We start from the raw sequence: 19,741 nt of genomic DNA, 5'->3' as shown, positions 1-19,741 counted from the left end.
GGCCCGGGGAGGAACCACCCAGAGTGTGGGACAGCAAGTGCTTCAAAAGTGCCCTCCAAGGGGTGCTGAGGCCAAGGAGGTGCTGGCTGATCAGGTGGGCCAATGGTCCCCTCTGTGCACCTCACAGCCTCTGTTCCTGGCCCCTCTGGCATTTGCTGGTGAACAAAACACCATGGGTTCAATAAAAGAACTTCTCCCTGGGCTGATCAGGCTGCAGCTGCGGTTCAACGCCCAGCCAGCCACCAGGTGGCAGGTCAGCCACTCTGCATCCCTGCTGTCACTCCAGGGCTCCCATTGTCCTCATGAAGTGATGATCACTCTGTGTATGACCTTCCCTCTGGCCTGTCCTGGTGCTGCCAGCATGCCCCATCATGGTGCCCCCACACCATAGTTTTTGAGTAACAGTCTCATTTCACCTTGGTGCAGTGTGGCCAAAGGCCAGGGCTCATAGGCTCCTGTCCCCACCCTGTGCCCACCCCCAGAGGCAGCTGACCTCACAGGACAGTGGTGAGACCTGCTGAAGATGGGTTCCAGTGCCAGCTGAGGGTTCCATGGCTGCCCTGTCAGGCCCCAGTGATGCTGCTGGATGTGCCTGCCTCTCCCCTGGCCAGAAGAAAAAGCCTGGAGCTGGGAGGCATGTGGAGGCCCCTCCCTTGTCCAGTATCCACTCACCGCACCTCTGCTGCTCCTTTCCAATATTCTAGGCTCTGGATAAGAGGTTTTAGGGTCCCCAGCGGGAGGCAGCAGGAGGTCTGCTGAACTGGAAGCTGGGACAGCTGCCTGGCCATGCTGGACCCCTCACACCACTCAGACCAACTGGCATCAAGGGCCGTTGAATGACCCTATTATCAAGGGGAACAGTGAGGACTCTACCTCAGATCCAGTGAATTCTCCAGGGAGCCTAGCAATGCTGCTGCCAATTACAAATGAAAGTCTGTGGGGGCGTCTAGCAAACCCACTGAGGCAGGACCACCAAGGACTCGGATCCCTCAGGAATGGGGGTTTGGATCATTCCACCAAGGACTCAGCCAAGGCCCTGGTGGTGGATTAAAGACGGCCACAGATGTTGTACTACAACCACCATGCAAAGGGGTTACTTTGCGGAAACCCTTGAAAGTTTGCACTAATCTGATGTCTCACTTTGATGCCATGTATCTTGATGCCTCACGATGTCGATTGTATCTTGTATCTTCAAAAATACAAAAATTCTGTGACCACATGTTTTTCTATCTTTGTGTATTAAAGATGAGTTAATTCACCTTTTGTTCCCATAGCGTTCTGCTACCCCTTTTTACCAGGAGCACTGGTGGTGGTGACTTTATGATTTTATGTGCAGTTACCATGGAACCTCAGGAGAATGAACAGCGACTGAGGAGGATGTGGGTCTTCCCTTAGTGGGAGAGGCATGTGCATGCATGTGTGTGCATGGTAAGTGTGTGTGCTCATGTGTGCATGTGTGTGCATGGGGGAGTGTGTGGGTGTGTGGTTGCATGTGTGTGTGTGTGTGCGTGGGTGTGTATGCTCCTGTGTGTGTGCGTGGGTGTCTGTGCTCTGTGTGTGTGTGCATGTGTATGTGCGTGTGTGAAGAATGGCTATGCCGTGTCACACAGAAGCATTCCTGCCAGAGTGGTCCAGGATAGCAGGCATCTCCTGAGGCAGCAGGGGCCCTGGCTGTGTCCCATCCAGGCCTCCACTTCTGGTCCTCCAGAGTTTCCCTGAACTTCCCGAGATCTAGAGCAGATGCTCCGCTTAAACCAGCTCACCTGGGTTCAATTGTCTGCAGCCGGGCCCCCAGGTTATCTATGGGGGATATTATTATTCCAGTTAAAGAAACCCAAGTCCCACAGCCCTTGTGGGCACCAGACTTGAGAAACAGGTCTGTCCAGTTGTGGCACTGGCCATGCCACTGGAGAGGTGGCCTGCAGGGAGGGACTTTAGATGCAGGGGAGACATGGGTGGGGTGGGTGGCAGGCCGGAGTCCCAGCTTCTGGGTCACAGAGGAGGGTCCAAGGAGCTGAGGATGGGGCACTTCTCCTTGATAGGGCGGGGCCAGGCTGCCTGTGCTCTGAGTCTACTGGCTCCCCTAGTAGAGGTCCTGATGCTGCCCACCTCCATCCTGGGGCCACCCAGGGCCCAGCCACAGATGCTCCAGCCCTTGCACAGTGTCTCCAGACCCCTGTGTCCTGCCTGCTCCTGGCTGACATTCTACCTCGCCCAAGCCTTGGGGACTCCGGAGCTGGGTCTTGGCTTTCACTCCCAGCTGTTCCCAACATGTGTCTCTGGCCCCGATTCTGCTGAATGGAAAAACCCCAGTACAAGGGCACAGTGTGTGTGTCCGCTCCCACAGGCCCCCAGAGCTCAGGACACTGTGCTGGGCCTTGAAGAGCACACAGCCGGGGTGCACTGAGTGGACCATTGTTCTTTGAACCCAGAGCCTACAAAGGCTCCCAAAGAGCCGGGGTGCCTCATCTGCACATGGCATAGCATTTCACACATGCACAAAGCCCTCAGTGTGACCACACAAGCCTGGCCTCCTTGCGGGACACACACGAGATGTGATTGGACTGAAGAGAGGCCATCCAGGAGCTATGCCCAAGGGAGACAAAGGGCACATCGGAGTCCCAGCTCCTCTGTTCCTGAGGTCCCTGGGCTCCCTCCTCCCTCAGCTCCCACCAAAGATGCCCATCAGGGCTCTGGACCCCAGCCCTCTCCCACCCCAAACCCTAGTGCCATCTGCTGAGTCATTTGACCTCTGAGCTGCTGCCGTGGACGCTTCGGTAAAACTGAGTGATGAGCTCTACACTGTCTCCCTCTCGCAACCAAACAGGTTCACGTCTGCTCCCAGTGCCTGCACAAGGTCTGGCAAACATGCCCACCCCGGGGAACAAACCCATCGCTGGTGCCCTGGCCCTGCCATGGCCCTTCCTCTCCTGTGTGCCTTCTACAAATTGTTCAGCAAATGTGTCCTGATAGCTGGGAGTAGAAAGGCCCTGCCCTCTAGGAAGCTGCCCTGAGCTGGGGGTAGGGCACACAGGGGTGGGCCGTGTAAGGGTGGTCCCCTTGCCCTGGCTTGAACATGCCATGCTGGCTCCTGGCTCGCCTTTCTCCTGGACCACCCCATTCAGCACAGCTGCTGCTATCACAGGTGTGCAGAAAGCCTTGGTGAAGGGTGCACATCAGCCCCAGCCCGTCCTGAGCCACCTCTGCCTGCCAGAGAGAGATGGATGAGGCTGAGCATCGGCAAGACCTGAGGAACAGAGAGTTCCTCTGCAGCACCCCCTTAATTACTTGTCGCCACCAAGAAAACCCTGGAAGACTGAGGTGGAGGAAATCTGAGTCTCGAGCGACACAAAGCTGCACTCGCCAGAGTGGACCTGAGCCCCCCGCCCATGCAATGACCACTGTGCCCTCGCTCCTACCCTAAGGGAAAACAGACGAGTTTTCATCCTGATGCAGAACAAAGAGTGCACTGAAGGTGGCTCTCCCAGTCATGCTATGTGCTTGTGCTTCTAGTGACCTTATCATATTTCTGCCACTTGCAAAACCTACCACCCCACCCCCGAGAAGTCGAAGGTGCACATGAATCTCACCCAGGCATTCATAAGTGCTAGCGCTTCCATGGGAAGGGGCTGGGGACAAGTGTCAGCCAAGCTGACAGCATCACAGATGGGTAGGGGCTCTGTGGGGAAGCAGAGGTGGTGGACCAAAAAGGGAGGGGGCTGGAATCACCCTGGAGTGACGTTTGTGGGTAAAGAATGGGGACCTGGTGCATGGACCTCTGGCCATGGCTGCTAGCCACTGTGCCTGCTGTTTGCCCAGACCCCTCGGGTGATCCCTTCCACGCATGACCCCCATCAAGCTTGGGAGGCTGGGACACCGATTGTACCCATTCTCCTGGCCGGGGGACTGAGGATCCCTGGAAATCACACAGCTAGAGATGCAGCTTGTTCGCTGTCTTGTTAAGGGCAAGTCTGTACCTTCTCCTTAAAGTCAGAGGCAAACTCTTACACATGCCATACTCACACATGTGATCCCATGAGTGTGCATGGTGTGTGTGAGAGCATGCAAATGTGTATGGTATGCCTACCTGTGTGGGCATAGTGAGTGTGCAAGCTCGAGTGTGATAGATGCACTGGTGTGTGTGCAAAGGTGTAAATGTGAGGTGTCTGCATGTGTGCGTGAGATCATGGGGGCTGCATAAGGCTGCCACTGTTTGTTCAGCTCAGTCATACTCGACAAACACCAAATATCACCCACAGCAAGCCCAGAGCAGTGATTTCTGCCAGTTCTTTCACTAACACCCCAGAATGTAACCCAAGGCAAACAGCACCAATCCTTGGGGTGAGGGCAGAGTCTCCTGATCACCAGGCACTGCACACATTATTGCCCATCTTCAAATGTGCCCTGTGGACAGGTGTCAGCCTGCCGTCTCATGAAGGATTTAGAAAGGATGAATGAGGCGCTCCAGATTACTCAGGAAGTGAGCAGTGGGCAGGGTGCAGCCTGGCCTGGTCTGTTGGACTCTGCAGCCTGGCTCTGTCTTCCTAGCCCACTGGAAAACCCTAGTATGGCTCCAGCTCTCTGTCTCCATGTTCTGTGGGTCCCACTGGGAGCTCAGTGGCCTGCATGGAGCAAGCACTTAATGAATGGGGAAGGGCATGAATAAATGAAAACACAGCTCCAACAGAGAGAGAGGTGGTGTGACCCAGGCCAGGGTTTCAGGCTGGCCTTGGAGCCCTCAGAAAAGACAGTGCTCAGAGCAGACCTCCTCACCCCCACCCTCAACCGCAGCGCGCGCCGGCCCCTACCTGAGCCCTGTGGGGCTGTGCTGGACAGGATCCACTTGACCAGGCAGCATCTCATCAAGGCCTGGCGGCTGAGCCTCGGCCTCTGCCACTTGACACCCTCCTTCTTGCTAAGAGGTGTGTGCCCAGGGTCCCCTAGGAGGCTGCCATCTGATGCCTTTGTCACCTCCTGCAGTAGGAACAGGCAGAGCAGCCCTGAGCCCCTGCACTGCTGGATGATTCTGAGCTGCCCTAACACTCTCCAGGGCTCACCTTCCAGGGCTGGATGCCTAGTGCCCCTCATCCTGGCCATTCCTGCCAGACCTGGGGGGGGCAGTTTCTTTCACTTTGCATCCTGGCTGTGGTATAGATGGGACCCCTGGAAGAGGGGAGGATAGGGGTGTAGAGAGGGGATGTCAGGAGTGAGCCCAGACTTTGCTCACTGGATTCCCCACTGTGGCACAGGCCAGGTTGTCAGAGCTGGATGGCCCCTTAGAAATCACTGTCCCAATTTCTCACCTGCCTGAAGCCCAGAGAGGGGAGAGGATCTGTACAGGGTCACACAACAAGCTGGGCTCCTTCACTCCCCCAGCAGGGCCCCTGCTCTGCCTGAGTTTTCATGTTGAGGCAAGCTGAGAATGAATGAAAGGCTAGGTGGTCACCGCAGAAGGGTTGCATTGATGGAACCCCCCACTGAGACAGGCAGTGATCTGAAGAAACGGCTCCAGTGATGGGTGGAGGAGTCTTGGGAGAGGCGAGCCGTGGTGGTCATTAAGAAGCAGTGGGCCAGCAGGGCGTGGTGGCTCATTCCTATAATCCCAGCACTTTGGGAAGCCGACTTGGGCAGATTACCTGAGGTCAGGAGTTCGAGACCAGCCTCGCCAACACGGTGAAACCCTGTCTACTAAAAATGCAAAAATTAGCTGGGCATGGTGGCCTGTAATCCCAGCTACTCAAGAGGCTGAGGCAGGAGAATTGCTTCAGTCTGGGAGACAGAGGTTACAGTGAGCCGAGATCGTGCCATTGCACTCCAGGCTGGGTAACAGAGCAAGACTCTGTCTAAAAAAAAAAAGAGGCTGTGGGCCATGAACCTGAGTCAGTGTGGATAGGAAAAGAACAGTCTGGGATCACGGTGGAGGCCCCAGGGCAGCAGGATTTTGGGGTCCCCAATCCTGACATCCAAACTGCCCACCATGCTCAGTTCCCATGCTGGTGGCAGGTTGGCCACTGGCCCATGAGGCAGCAGGTGCATGGAAGGCTGCAGCCGGCCACGGCATCCCTGCTGGGCCCCTACTGGGTCTAATTTTCTGCTACGTGCCATGCCCTCCTGCTCTGAGTGGCAGGGGATACATGTGACCTGGCTAACTGGATCATAGCCCACTAATGGCCCTCATGGCCATTCTGTCCATGATGCACTGCCTGAGCTCCAGCTGTGGCAGAGGCAGCACCCCTGCATGCATATGGATTCTGAGCAGTTGGGTTTGTTGCCAGTGAAGAGGGCCACTCAGGGGGGTGGGTTGGCAATGCCCTTCCCAGGCCATGGGGTCTCATGTGTGCTACCTTTGCAAGGTCCTGAAAAGTATTTGGTTGTTCAAAGTAAATAACAGATGGACGTGCCGTCGGGCAACTTCTACAGATGCAGCCCCTCAAGGCAGCTTCTGTGCTAGTTGGGCTCTCAGGTGCAAGGGCTAGAGACTGACCCAGGCTGATTTGAACTGGAAAAATTGACAGCAGGGAACCCAGGTCAGTCATAGCCTGCAGGGAAGCACAGACAGCCAGTTCTAGAAAGCAGACAAGATTGGAGAGCAGCACCGGACACCAGCCCTGGCCATGTCTGCCCACAGAGCCCAGCGAGGGGTCTCTGCTACTGCTACAAAGTCCGGCCCCTCTTCCAAGGCATGGGCCTGGAACCCCCACTGGTCTCTGCACACTGCAGTCTCCAGTTGAGGGAGGACTCCCTGGGTATTTCACTGGCTCATCCTGAGGCCCACCCATGCCCAGGATGGGCAGTCAGCTAGTCAGTGTTTGGTGAAGTAGTCCCCTAGGCAGGGAGATGTCCAGTTCCCTTATCCTGGCTTTTGGGCCTTCCCTAGCTAGGTCCCAATTACCAGTCCCCCAGTTCACAGTCGTTCCCCCTGTCACTGACACACCCTTGGCAACAACCCCTTCATGTCCCCTCCCTTCTCCAAGGCTCACCCGGCAATGAGGGGGCTCAGTGGTGCCCAGAGTTGCAGCAGCAAGGAGAGGCACTGACCATGCTGATGGAACAGAAAGAGGGTGGGAGCTGGGTTGGACGGGTGCCTGGGGTGCTGAGGGAAGCTCCCTACATGCACATGCTATGCACACTCATGTGTACACATGTTCGTATGCACAAGTGCACAATGCACACATATACATGCGCACACACGTCCTGTCAGGCTGGGTCAGGGACACACCCTCTCCATTATTCAAGATCTTATTCTAAGCAGTATAACAGATGGACACGCTGCCGAGAGGCTTCTGCAGATGTAGCCCCTCAAGGCAGCCCCTGTGCTAGTTGGGCTGTCAGGTGCAAGGGCTAGAGAGGGGAGTAGGAGAGACAGGGGCAGAGGGTGCTTCATTACGTCACAAATTCTTTGCTGTGGGCTCTGCATGGGGGTGAGTGGAGGACATCTGGAGAAACTGAGGCAGCCTCAGAGCTGCTGGTAGGAGCTCTTCCCTGGGACTCCCCAGCCCTGTCTGCATCCCATCTCAGAACCACGCTGGCCTGTCTGGCAGGGCTGCTTCTTGGGGCCCAGGGTTAGTCACAGGGATTCTGTCTTGAAGCCCCAGGCCCAGGTCATGTGGGAGATCCCATGGGTGTCCTGGGTTCTAGCTCACAGTGCTCTGTCCTCTCGAGAAGGCTGGATGAGCTCACAGGGCAGGCTGAGCACCCCCTGCATGAATGTCTATGCTGAGCTGAAAGTCATCTTGTCATGACAACCCCATGTTGTCAGTAACACCATCCCCATTTGGCAGATGAGAAAACTAAGTCCCTGAGAAGTTTTGGGACATGCCAGGGTCACACTATACATGGTCTTCTGATTCTAAAGTTCACATGGGCTTGGCCACAGGTTTTGCTAAGGCTGTTTCTTGGGCCGGGTCCCTGGGGTGGTTTCTGGAGCTGAGTGTGTTCTGAAGCCCCCTAGCCATGTCAGCTGCCTACCAAAAATGGCCTTCCAAAAGTTGAGGAGTGCTGTGATGCTCCCCCGGGCTAGGGGGCCCAGTGTGTCTTTTCTCCCTGTGGAGACAGTCTGGGTGGAGCAGTGGCCGGGGCTGCAGACCAGTCTCCTCCATCTGGCTGAGGGGCCAGAATCCCACCTGTGAGCCCCATGAGGCAGGCTCATGATGGTCACCACCCTCAATGAGGCAGGCCAGAGAGAGCCACTCTGCTTTGTGAGGCAGGCAGTGGGTTCTAAGGAGAGGAGGGGAGGGGAGGGGAGGGTTAGGGAGGGTGGGGAAGAGGAAGGCAGGGAGTCCCCAGCAGCTGAGCTTGGGCAGCGCCACACAACTGCCCACTGCCCGAGGCTCTGAGGCCTGCGGCCTGTGCCCATCAGGCTGGGTCATTCTCGCGAATATTTGATACTTGTCTGTCTGGGAGAGGGTCTGACTGAACTGTTAGGGAATGTTAAATCGCAGCCCAGGCACCCTCCTGCTGGCTTGGGAGGCTCACCACAGGGAAGGGAGGGCTCCCTGAGAGGCGGCCCCATGGCCCCTCACTCCACGGTGCCTTGGCGCTGGGAGGGGAGCTGGGGCAGTGATGAGATGGGACATGAATTAGATGCCCCCACCCTGCTGGGAGCCCTAGTACCTCCTTGCCTGGCCCTGGCAGCCCCACCGTGCCCCTCAAATGCCAAGTCTGCTCTCACACCAGCACCTTGGTACCTGTTGCCCTGGCACTGGATGCTTCTGCCCTGGGTGTTCAAGGCCTTACCCAGGGCTCAGGTTCTAGAAGAGCCCTTGCCTGACTCGTCAGGCTGCCCTCCCCATGCACCTCCATCTCAGCACTTCCTCACAGCACCCAGCCCTTGGGAATTGATCCTATTTTTGTGTTGTCTGGTGCATTTTCTGTCTCTCCCCTTTAGCATATCAGCTCTGTGAGCGTGAAACCTGATCCTCATGTGACCTGCTTTTCCTCATGACACAGCCTGGAACCCAAAAGATCTGCACTCTCAAAACTCAACAGTACAAGAGCAAACTGTCAGATTAGAAAGTATGAAGGACACGAACAGACATTTCACCAGAGAGAATGCATGGATGGCAGAGGAGACAGAAGAGATGTCCACCGTCACCAGCCATTCTGGAAACAGAGGAGGACCACCTGGAGACAGCACTACGTGCCTGTCCAAACAAAGACGATGACAACTGAATGCTGGTGACGATGTGGAGAAACGAAATCACCTCTCCATTGCCAGTGGAAAGGGTAAATGCTTTAGCCACTCTGGAGAATAGTTTGGCAGCTTCCTGTGGAAACTAAGCATGTGCTGCTACAGAGCCTGGCCACTGCGCTCTTGGGCTTTTATCCCAGAGAAATGAAAAGTTATGTTCAAGTGAAACCTGTACACACGTGTTCATGGCAGCTTTATCTGGAATGGCCCCAAACTGGAAGCATCCCAATGCCCCTCAGTGGGTGAATGATTAAACAAACCACGGTGTGTCCATATCATGGAATTCTGAACAAGTAAAACAAACTATTGGCGCACACCACACCTACGTGAACCTCCAGAGAACTGTGCTGAATGAAAAAAGCCAACCCAAAAGGTGACAGTCTGTGTGATTCTATTTCTATAACATGGTCAAATGACAAAGTTCTCCATTTTAGAAATGAAGAACAGATTAGAGGGCTGGGGTTAAGGATGGGGTGAGGCAGGTGTGAGGGCGGGGGTGTGGCTCTCACAGGCAGCAGGAGGGGCCTCGTGGGGACGGAGCTGTTTCGCATCCTGACGGTGCTGTTAGGTACCTGAAGCCACACATGTGATGAAATTGTAGCACAAAATGCACACGGAAATGAGTGCGTGTGAACTGGGAAATTGGAGTAGGACTGGTGGCTTGCATCATTGCAGACACTCTAATTGTGTTATCGTGCTGGAGTTTTGCAAGATGCTGTCATTGGGGAAACCGGGTAAAGGGTACAAGGGCCCTCTGTGTGAATTCCTAAAACTACATGTGAATTTACAATGTGCTCAAAAAAGATTTCTATTAAAAAATACTCTCACACCTCCAAAAAGAGTATGTAAGAAATGCAAGCATGCACGGTGGCTCAAGCCTGTAATCCCAGCACTTTGGGAGGCCGAGGCAGGTGGATCACGAGGTCAACAGATCGAGACCATCCTGGTCAACATGGTGAAACCCCGTCTCTACTAAAAATTACAAAAAATTAGCTGGGCACGGTGGTGCGTGCCTGTAATCCCAGCTACTCAGGAGGCTGAGGCAGGAGAATTGCCTGAACCCAGGGGGCAGAGGTTGCGGTGAGCCGAGATTGCGCCATTGCACTCCAGCCTGGGTAACGAGCGAAACTCCGTCTCAAAAAAAAAAAAAAAAAAAAAAAAAAAAAAGAAATGCAAGCATGCACAAGGCCCTTGATAAACACTCATGAATGATCAAAAGTCCCCTCTTCTCTTCAGAATTCACCTAGGACTCTCCCCCGACTCCTGCTCGATGCCCGCCTCGTTTTAATGGGTAACAGAACTGTCATTTTCCACCAGCTTCAGGGGATGGTCAGAATTAGGTGGCAGAGACCAGTGAAGCCAGAAGATCTGGGCCCTGGGGTCACACAGAGTCCCCAGTGGCACACCTGACAGTGTGGGCATTCAGGGCTGTGTCCCAGAAACAGCCCTAGGCTGGCCCTGGGGTCCTACAGTCTTCTTGAAGGTCACAAGTTTCCCTCAAGTGTAGAGGCTGCTGGTGGCCAGGCCATTCTCTGCCAGTCAGTTGGGGGCTGCAGTTTGTAGCTCCTGCCCAGCCAGGCAGGCCAGGACCAGGTCTTAACTTTTTTCTAAGTCCTCCTGGCCTGTGTGTAGCCAGGGGACAGACGGAAAAGGGAGGGCATAGGTGATGCACCTGCTGTGTGCTGGTGCTGAGTTCGGTGTTTGGAGGGAGTATCTTATTTAATGCTCATACCAAGTTTCTGAGGTTCCTTAGAACCTCAAAATTACCCAAAGCACCCAACTGAGCCCCAAATCCTATAATGGTTTCTAGCTCACCCCCTCTCATGCAGCTTGCGAGGGTCCCTGGGGTGTGCGTTCTCCTGTTATTCCACAGGAGTAAGCCCAACCTGTTGTGAGTCAGCTGTGTCCTGGGGGCTTTGGCCTGCGGTCTCTGGCACTGGGGAGCTGCGCCTCCAAGGTGCAGGAGATGACTCAGACTCAGGGCCAGTGCACTCTCCAACTCCCCACTGCCTTCCCCTTTCAAAGGGAGGGCACAGCCTCAGCTCAGAGCCTCAACACGCCACAGACGGTAGGTGGGAGTTTATCGCTGCTGCCTTAGTTCAAGGCACGGAGATGGTTACCTTCCACTTCTGCTCCTAGCTTCCTACTGATGGTGCCGATTTGAAGATTCCCTTTTAAAAGGATTCATTAAAATTCAACACATGAGTTAATTTAAATAAAAATAAGAAACGATAGCACAGGTCACAACAGATGCAGCAAAACAGTAAAGGCAAAAAATGTGTTTCTCTCTGTGGCTGAGGCTGGCAGCTTGCTCCACTCAGCCAGGCAACACCCCAAGTCTGAGTGATGGCGACCTCTCACCACACAGGCTGCTGATACTGACCTGTGGCTGGTCCACATTGACACGTGCCCTCTGTGCAAACACACACAGGTTCCAAAATTTACTTACTAGACTACCAAATAGCTCATTAAAAATGCTTTATATTGATTACAGGTTGAAATGATAATCATTTACATTGGGTTTAATAAGACATATGGTTAAAATAATTTAACTTTTTTTCTTTCTTTTCTGTGCCTACTGGAACATTTTAAGTGGCATCTGTGGCTTCATCATGTCTTCATTGGACAGCACCGGTCCGGATGGTTCTCAGACCTGCCAGCTGGCTGGCTTGGGACAGTGTCCTCCTGGCAGGGCACAGCCGCCCCAGCTCCTCTCTGCCACCCAAGTCCAGCTAGAGCCAGAGCTGCCTCAGAAGGGTGGCCTGGTGGAGTATGCAGGTCAGGTTGGAGGATGATGAGATAGGGGGCCACCTGGGGGAGGTGAGGGGTGACCAGGCTCAGGAGAGGTGGGGAAGGCTGAGCCAGGTGGAGGTCATGGCTGTGTGCTGGGGATATTATGGAGACAGATACTTAGGACCTACTCTAGATGTGGGCAGTGAGGGAGGGGTGGTGACTCTCCAGGGCCTGAGAAAACTGTCACTGCAGGGATGTAGCTGTCCCCATACCTTCCTCTCACAGTGAACACAGTCCCGTCTCTACCTGAGAGTCTCCACACCACAGACAAAGGCTAAGGGCTTGGAACAAACCTCCAGGACGTGGACCAGACATTCCACCTCATGACTCCCCACCCTGTGGGTCCCTGAGAGGCCAGGTGGCCCACAGAGCAGTATCCCACTCCCTGATCCATTCCCAGCAGGGCACAGCTTCATCTTGTGGGGGTCCATCTGGCTGAGAAGATGGAGTCAGACTGTCAGGGGTGTGCCAAGGTGATACCCTTGAGCTGCTAGTTCAGTCTCCATGGTTCTCAGCAACGGTGCTCCAGAGAAACTCCCAGAGAGCCTTCCAGAGTTCACGTGGCAGAGGTGACCAGGAGGCACATGGTGGCCTTTGAGAAGGTTGGATGCATGGCCAGAGGCCAGGCAGGGTCCTAGAAATCCTTTGTTAAAGCATCCAGGTTCCTTTCCCCAGAGATGGCACTCTAGGAGCACGTGCATGGGCAAGACACACGGCTGACTCCTCCCAGATGTCTACAGATTTAATGGATGTAAAATAGCAGTGAGTGGCTTCATATGGATGCAGGCTCAGAGGACACGGTTAGTTGGGGACTGAGTAGGAGATCACAGGCAGTGGATATGATTTCCAGTAGCCAAGGACAGGGGAGGGGTCTGTGGCCATCCAGTTACATGAATCCTGCACCCTCACTTCCCAGATTGGTGACCCTGACAGAGAACCTGATAGCTCCAAGCCTCAGTTTCCTCATCTGCAAAATGGGGGTAACAATATGACCTCACAGGGTTAAGGGGAAGGAGAGTTGACAAAGCCCCAGCAGGGGAGGCCCAGTGTTGATCCCAGGGAGGATCTGGCTGCCCAAGCCCACAGCCCAGCATGCCCAGCAGGGAGGCCCAGCATACCACTCTTAGCTGCTGCACGCCGGAATCACATGGGGAGGCTCCCACCACCTGCCTGCCCAGGGGCTGGATTGTTTGATGCAGAGAGGCCTGGGCTACTCTGTTTTTATACATCTCCTTGGTAGATCTGAAAATGCAGCTTGGAGAGTTTGTTTAGAGTGTCTGTCCCTCCAGATAGAAAATTCTTGGCCTTGCCTGGAAGGGGAAGGGGGTATCCTGATTCTCACCCCCTTCCTTTCTGGTAGGGCTTCCCTGAGATCAGGGCCAGCAGGGGACAAGGAGGCTGCTCAGATGAGGGGCTCCCCACCCCCTACCCTGTCCATGGCTGCTGCAGCACAGACTGGCCTACCCAGCACTACTTGCTGTCACTGGCTCTATTTCTATTGCTCGAGGCAGATGGCAGGAAGCAATGGTGGGCGTTGTGTCGTGCAGGCCCCCGGGCTATGGAATGGGGAAGCTTTGGGGAGCCTGGATTCTCCACTCACCCCTGGGCACAGACAGACATGAGCCAGGCAGCTCGCCTTGTTGGGGGAGATGAAGTTGTCGTGAGTCCCTGAAGATGTGCATGCACATATGTGCGTGCATGCGCACGCACACACACACACACACACACACAAATATGTACACATGCCTACGAACACATCTATATATGCACACACACATGCACATACAGCCCTGAGCCCCATCGGTCTCACAGCACTAGAGCAGAAGAGGGGAGAACTGGGCTGTTCCACCCTGCTCTGATGGCTCCCCATGCTGCCTTACAAAGGAGGTTGTCATGTTAACCCAGGGGTGGACTTGAGTTGCCCATGGCCACATTGCCTCTTGGTGGCCCTCCCAGGCTCTCCCAGCAGCCAGAAGGAATGACATAAGTATTCCCTTCATGTGTGGAGGCCTCACTCTGTGCCAGTGGCCAGGCCAAGCTGGTTGGTAAAGGATCGCATTTATCTGGAGAGGTCTGTGATATTCAGACTTCCCCCAAGAAAATGAGGAGACAATGGCACAGAGGAGCTATGTAACCTGTCAGAGGATACACAGCCAGTGCATGACGGGGCCAGGACTGAGCCCAGGTCTGCTGGTTCAAAGCCAGGGCTCACAGCCAACAAGGCACAGCTACAGCACCTCCTGGCCATGCCCATCTCCTGCCCAGGGTCCCTCAGTCCTGTACGGTGAGGATCTGGGTTCTGTGCAAGAACCATGGACATTAGTGTGCACATGTGGGGGCACTGCTGGAGGTGGCCTTGGACTAAGTCAGCCAGGCCTGTGCCCTCCCAGCCTCACACTGCTCGTTACAGGGCCTGGCAAATGCTGTGAGCCTCTCTCAGAGCCAGATGGGAAGACTGAGGCCCAGGGAGGGGAGGGCCCTGCCCTTAGTCAGTGGGGCACAGGTAGGGTAGAGTTTGGTTCTCTCAGGCACTGCCCAGAGTACCCACCTTGAGAGAGCTGAGCACAGGGGCATGTGGCACCAGCGGCAGGGGACTGGGATCTGCCCCTGGCCTGTCCCAGCGTATGCCTGCTGTCCATGTGCTGAAGGTTGGGGAAGGCTGGGGGTGTTGGGCAGGTGGGGAGGCCAGGCCAGAAAAGACCAGCAGCTGCTTTTCCTGGCTGATCCTAACTCAGGCCCGGCCAGACTGATGGAGAGGGCACACTGGGCATAGAGCTAAGGTGGCAGATGGGAGGGGGAGGCTGGGCCAACCCTAGTGTGGGACAACTCCCACCCACGCTGCCCTCCTGTCTCAGCTCGGCTGCTCCCTCTCCAACTCTGCGAGTCCCCTTGCTTCTCTCCCTGCCACAGGGCTGTTCTGTGGCGTTCCAGGATGTGGGCTGATCACAGATGACAGATGCACCTGCTCAAGGGGAACATTAGTCAGCTGGAGCTGGAGGCCCTGGGCAGGGAGCCACAAGGGGACTCACCCCACACTGTGCCCCATGCTGTGCCTTCCCTTCATTCTCAGGCTCCTGCCCACCCTGGGCACCAGGTCAGGAAGACATGCTAACTTCTCTCCCCTCTTCTGTTTCACCTTGGAAACTGAGGTACCTTCTTCCCCTCAGAAGCCACAATGGCTGCTCCTGGAAGTCCCTGGGATGCCTGGGGGTGCTCTGGGGAGGGCAGGTGGGCTCTAAGCCCCCACTGCTGAGTCAGAAAAACAGTTCTCTGCCTCTCACAGAAGGTTTTGGTAAGACAAGGCAACCTGAAATCAAAATATTGGGGTCCTTTCCTTCCTAACTCTGCATCTGCAGTGCAAAAATGGGAAGCAGCTAGCTCAAGGTCACGTGGCTAATGCAGGAGATGTGACCTGGGGGGTCTGGCTTGTGTGCACTCACTAGAGGGCTCAGAGGGCACAACAGACCACAAGGCCAGGGAGCCAGGCCTGTGGCTGGGATGCACCCCTCCTCTGCCATCTGGTTAAAGGCATGCCCTTCTCCTGCGTCTTCCCACAGCCCCCAATCCCTAGAGACCTCCACTCTGGAGTAAGACAGAGCAGGGTTCAAATCTCAGCCACAACCTTTTGTAGCCTGCAGTCTGGGGCAGGCCTCTGTTTCCCTATCTGTAAAGTGGGGACAATACTAGCAGCTGTCTTGTGGGCTCTCTGAGGGTCCAGGGAGGTAATGCAGGAGACAATGGCCTGGATAGTGGTTGGCACCCCAAGGCTCCTGGCCCTCAGCCCTGCCCTTCTTCCGTGCTCTACCTGGAGAGCAGAGGCAGAGCCCTTTTCTTCCCAGTGCAGCCTGGGGTCTTTTGAAATGTTGGAGCAAATTAGGGCCCATCTGGCACAGTGCCCTGCAATAAGGCTGGAGGCCAGGCAGAAGGGGCTCCCAGTGCATAGGCTAGGCTGTGAAGACACCCCTGCCACAGAGTCTGTGGATTCGTCGCTCCTTTCTCCTAAGAGCTCATGGGATCAAGCTCATGGAGTTCTGGAGCTTCGACAGGCTGTTCCCCTTCTCTGAACTTCAGTGTCTACAATGGGAATGGCAGTGCATCCCCACCTCCTCCCAGGAGTGAGAATTTGTGAATGGCTGGAGAGTGTGAGGAGAAGGCTGAGGAGCCGGGCAGTCATGAGGCATTACTGGGGGCAGCCACTGACCGTGACCCAGGAGTCAGAACACCTCCCAGCCTGAGCTTTGACTACAGTCCCTGCTGCCACAAGAGAGGAAGATGATTTTTCACAATCTCCCATTGATCTTGTTGAGAAACCTAGTGGTGGCTTCTCCTGGGCTTGGCCCAGCACCAGAAGGTGTGGGTTCCACTCCCCTCCCTGGCCAGGCCAGTCACAGGAAGGACATTAGCAGATATAAGGACAGTGACACCCACTGGGGCCCAGGAGCCGGTGTGGGAGGGTGGAGGGCAGTGTGGGGTCACAATGGCTAAGGGAAGAACCAGATGTACCTGCAGGACTCAGGCCACTAGCTCTGCCAGTCTGGCAAGGGCAGGGGTGGCCAATCTCCCAGAGTGAACTTTGGCAGTTAAGAGCAGCAGAGGAAAGGCAAGGGAGGCGGGAAGGTCCCTTGCTGGTGAACAGAGCTGGCTGTGTGTGCATCTATGTGCAGCCTGACTGTGAAAATTCCCATCTCCATGCAGGGTGGTCATGCAGGGCGGCTCGATGCATCTCTGCCTATGGACACAGTTGTGTGTATCCATGGCTATGCAGTCCATGCTCATACCAACACCCAGGATGCACTGGGTCTGTGCTGCATGTGGTGTGTGCTTGTGTGTGTGCAGCAAGCACGTAGTGTATGAGCCTGGGACAAGGTGCTAAGTTTTTCTGCTCTGCCCTGCCTGCGTGGTGGTTGCTGGGGAGACTTGAGGTGACAGGAGAGAAGGCACATTTCTCATGTGCAATGCTGCCATACTCAAAGAGCTTCAAGCCATCACCTCAGCTGATCTTCTTGGCACCCTGGAAAATGGAGCAGACAGAGCAAGGGAGGCCTGGGGTTTGCGAGCAGTGTGGTCCTAGCCAACCCCCAGCCCATGCTGGCATGCTTTCCTCACAGGTGAAAGAAGCAGGAAGCCATCATCTCTTCAGGGCAGAGATGCTGAGGTGCCATCCCCGTATCCATTCTCTCCTGCACGCAACACCCTGATTTTACTGGGGAACTTTTGCCCTTCTTTCTTTCTTCTTCCTGCTAATATGTCAGTATGAGTCCACATGTGCTGGCTGGAGCTCCAGCGGCCATGTTGCCCCTTAAGGTAACCTCAGGGATGATACCGAGCAGCCTGACATGCTGTGACCGGGCCCTCCAATGCCCCTCTGGACTTCTGCACGACAGACAAACCCCACCCACTTTGTTCCCTCCACTGCTGTTTGGGGTGTTCTGTTATGAGCAGTCAGACCTGGTCCTGAACTATCCTGAATGTGTGAGCCGCAGACCTTTGGAGAGTCAGCTAGAGGCTGGGGTCCGGCTTATATCTCCTTCCCTCCTTCTTCCTCCTTTAATTATTTACCCTTCCCCGCTCCCCACCACCGTTTCTTGAACTCTGTGGCAGGCATTTTCCTTGTGTTCTCTCTCTCAACCCTCCACAGCCCCAGTGAGAGGGAATGTGTAGGAAGTGTTCTTGTTAGGGGCTCCTAGCCCTTTCAGGGGAAGTGGGCACTCATTCATTACTTGAGTGATTGATTAGAAGATGCGTTCATTGACCAGCCTCCAAGCACAAGTGACTCCCTCCCAGGCTCGCCCCTCCCCCAACCCCGAGGGCTGTGGGCTCCAGGTTCAGTGTTAGCCACGCTGGCACCTGGCCCAGAGACCTAATTGAGCAGGACAATTCGTGGGCTGACCCCAAGCTCCTCCTCTGTCCAGCTTCTCTTCCACAAATGCTTAAAAGCTCTCCCATCTAAAGGGAGCCCCAGGAGTTCAGCCTCCCAGCCAGGACACCCCAACGCTCACTTTTCCCAAAGGAAAGTCGAACAAGAGGGATGAGGGTCAAAGGGAAAAGCTTCCTGGTCCAGGGCAACCCCCGGAAGCCCCCATTCCTCCACCCGCACACCCCTCTCCAGAGCAAGACCCCAGTCCCCCAGCACCTACCTTAGCCGGCTGCATCCTGGGCGCTGAAGGAAACTGTTGCCAGTCTCCTTACTTCCCAGCCGAGGCAGACAAGACTGCCCAGGCCGACTGGCAGCTGCCTCATGTTTGCCTGGACCCAGACGAAATTGTCACCAGCGGCTTCTCCTGCCCACCCCTTCCTCCCCTGAGGCTTCTACCGCTCCACCCCTTTGCCTCCTCCCTCCCTCCCTCTCTCCCTTCCTCCTTCTCTCTCTCTCTCTCTCTCTCTCTCTCTCTCTCTCTCTCTCTCTGCCCCCTCTCTCTCTCACTCTCACTCTCTCTGCCCCCTCTCTCTCTCACTCTCTCTCTCTCTGCCCCCTCTCTCTCACTCTCTCTCTCTCTGCCCCCTCTCTCTCTCTCTCTCACTCTCTCTGCCCCCTCTCTCTCTCACTCTCACTCTCTCTGTCCCCTCTCTCTCTCTCTCTCTCTCTCTCTGTCCCCTCTCTCTCTCACTCTCACTCTCTCTGCCCCCTCTCTCTCTCTCTCTCTCTCTCTCTGCCCCCTCTCTCTCTCTCTCTCACTCTCTCTGCCCCCTCTCTCTCTCTCTCTCACTCTCTCTGCCCCCTCTCTCTCTCACTCTCACTCTCTCTGCCCCCTCTCTCTCTCACTCTCACTCTCTCTGCCCCCTCTCTCTCTCACTCTCACTCTCTCTGTCCCCTCTCTCTCTCTCTCTCTCTCTCTGTCCCCTCTCTCTCTCACTCTCACTCTCTCTGCCCCCTCTCTCTCTCTCTCTCTCTCTCTCTCTGCCCCCTCTCTCTCTCTCTCTCACTCTCTCTGCCCCCTCTCTCTCTCACTCTCACTCTCTCTGCCCCCTCTCTCTCTCTCTCTCTCTCTCTCTGCCCCCTCTCTCTCTCTCTCTCACTCTCTCTGCCCCCTCTCTCTCTCACTCTCACTCTCTCTGCCCTCTCTCTCTCTCTCTCTCTCTCTCTCTGCCCCCTCTCTCTCTCACTCTCACTCTCTCTGCCCCCTCTCTCTCTCTCTCTCTCTCTCTCTGTCCCCTCTCTCTCTCACTCTCACTCTCTCTCCATGGCTCCTAATCCTTCCCTCTCAGAGCCTGTCCAAGCCTCTGTCTGACTCTCCTGGCCTCTCCCCTACCCACCCAGTCACCCGTGTCTCTCTCTCTGCCTCCCCTGCCATCTGCCTTTTTCTCTGCTCCTCTTGCTCACCAAGGAAGGTTGGGGGTGGGGGGTGCAGGGAGCTGGGGCTGGAGAGAGGGGAGCTTGGGGTAGGAGTTTCTGCCCCTAAGAAGTGGGGAGGAGCAGCAGTTGAACCCAGAGAGTCCAGGAGGGACTTGGGAAGTGGAAAAGGGACAGATCATTTCTGGAGGCATTTTCCAGAACAAGCCAGGACTCCCCCACCGCCCGGTTCTGCCTGCTACTCTTCACAGACACAGGGTGGTGCTACCCTTATCGTGATCTCAGCCCAAAAGGCCTCCAGGACAGCATGGAGCCACTGCTCCCAACATCTGAAGCGTCCTCCCTCAGAGTCCTGGCCTGAGGTGCTGGTCTGCAAGGTGCTGGTCTTGGGCTCCAAACCCAGAAAGAGTAACAGCCACCAGGGCCACATCAGCAGAGTGACACTCAGGGGTCCTTTCGCATCTTTC

At 55.5% G+C, this 19,741-nt stretch overlaps 1 protein-coding gene and 1 long non-coding RNA gene across 4 annotated transcripts in view; both read right to left on the bottom strand.

The window, feature by feature from the left end:
- KCNIP3 (potassium voltage-gated channel interacting protein 3) overlaps positions 1–18,250 on the bottom strand; it is a 97,661-nt gene extending 79,411 nt beyond the window's left edge. For 2 of the 3 annotated variants that reach the window (XR_013526259.1, XM_078348557.1), the window contains exons 1-2: positions 18,121–18,250; positions 4,809–4,974 (exon numbers count right to left, since the gene is read on the bottom strand). Coding sequence is in view for 2 of the 3 variants with exons in the window: in XM_078348557.1 (XP_078204683.1) it covers positions 4,809–4,974; positions 18,121–18,135 (181 nt within the window). In the remaining variant the exon portion in view is untranslated. The remainder of the gene's footprint in view (positions 1–4,808; positions 4,975–18,120) is intronic. The other variant, XM_078348558.1, reaches the window with a different exon arrangement.
- Positions 11,654–16,994, bottom strand: LOC128929550 (uncharacterized). The gene is made up of 2 exons (XR_008476165.2): positions 13,102–16,994; positions 11,654–12,717 (listed from the first exon to the last, which is right to left on the bottom strand). It is a non-coding gene; the product is annotated as an uncharacterized LOC128929550 (long non-coding RNA).
- Positions 18,251–19,741: the final 1,491 nt, after the last annotated feature.

Source organism: Callithrix jacchus, chromosome 14, assembly GCF_049354715.1.
Source record: "Callithrix jacchus isolate 240 chromosome 14, calJac240_pri, whole genome shotgun sequence".
Lineage (NCBI taxonomy): Eukaryota > Metazoa > Chordata > Mammalia > Primates > Cebidae > Callithrix > Callithrix jacchus.
This window is presented reverse-complemented; position numbering and strand designations above follow the sequence as displayed.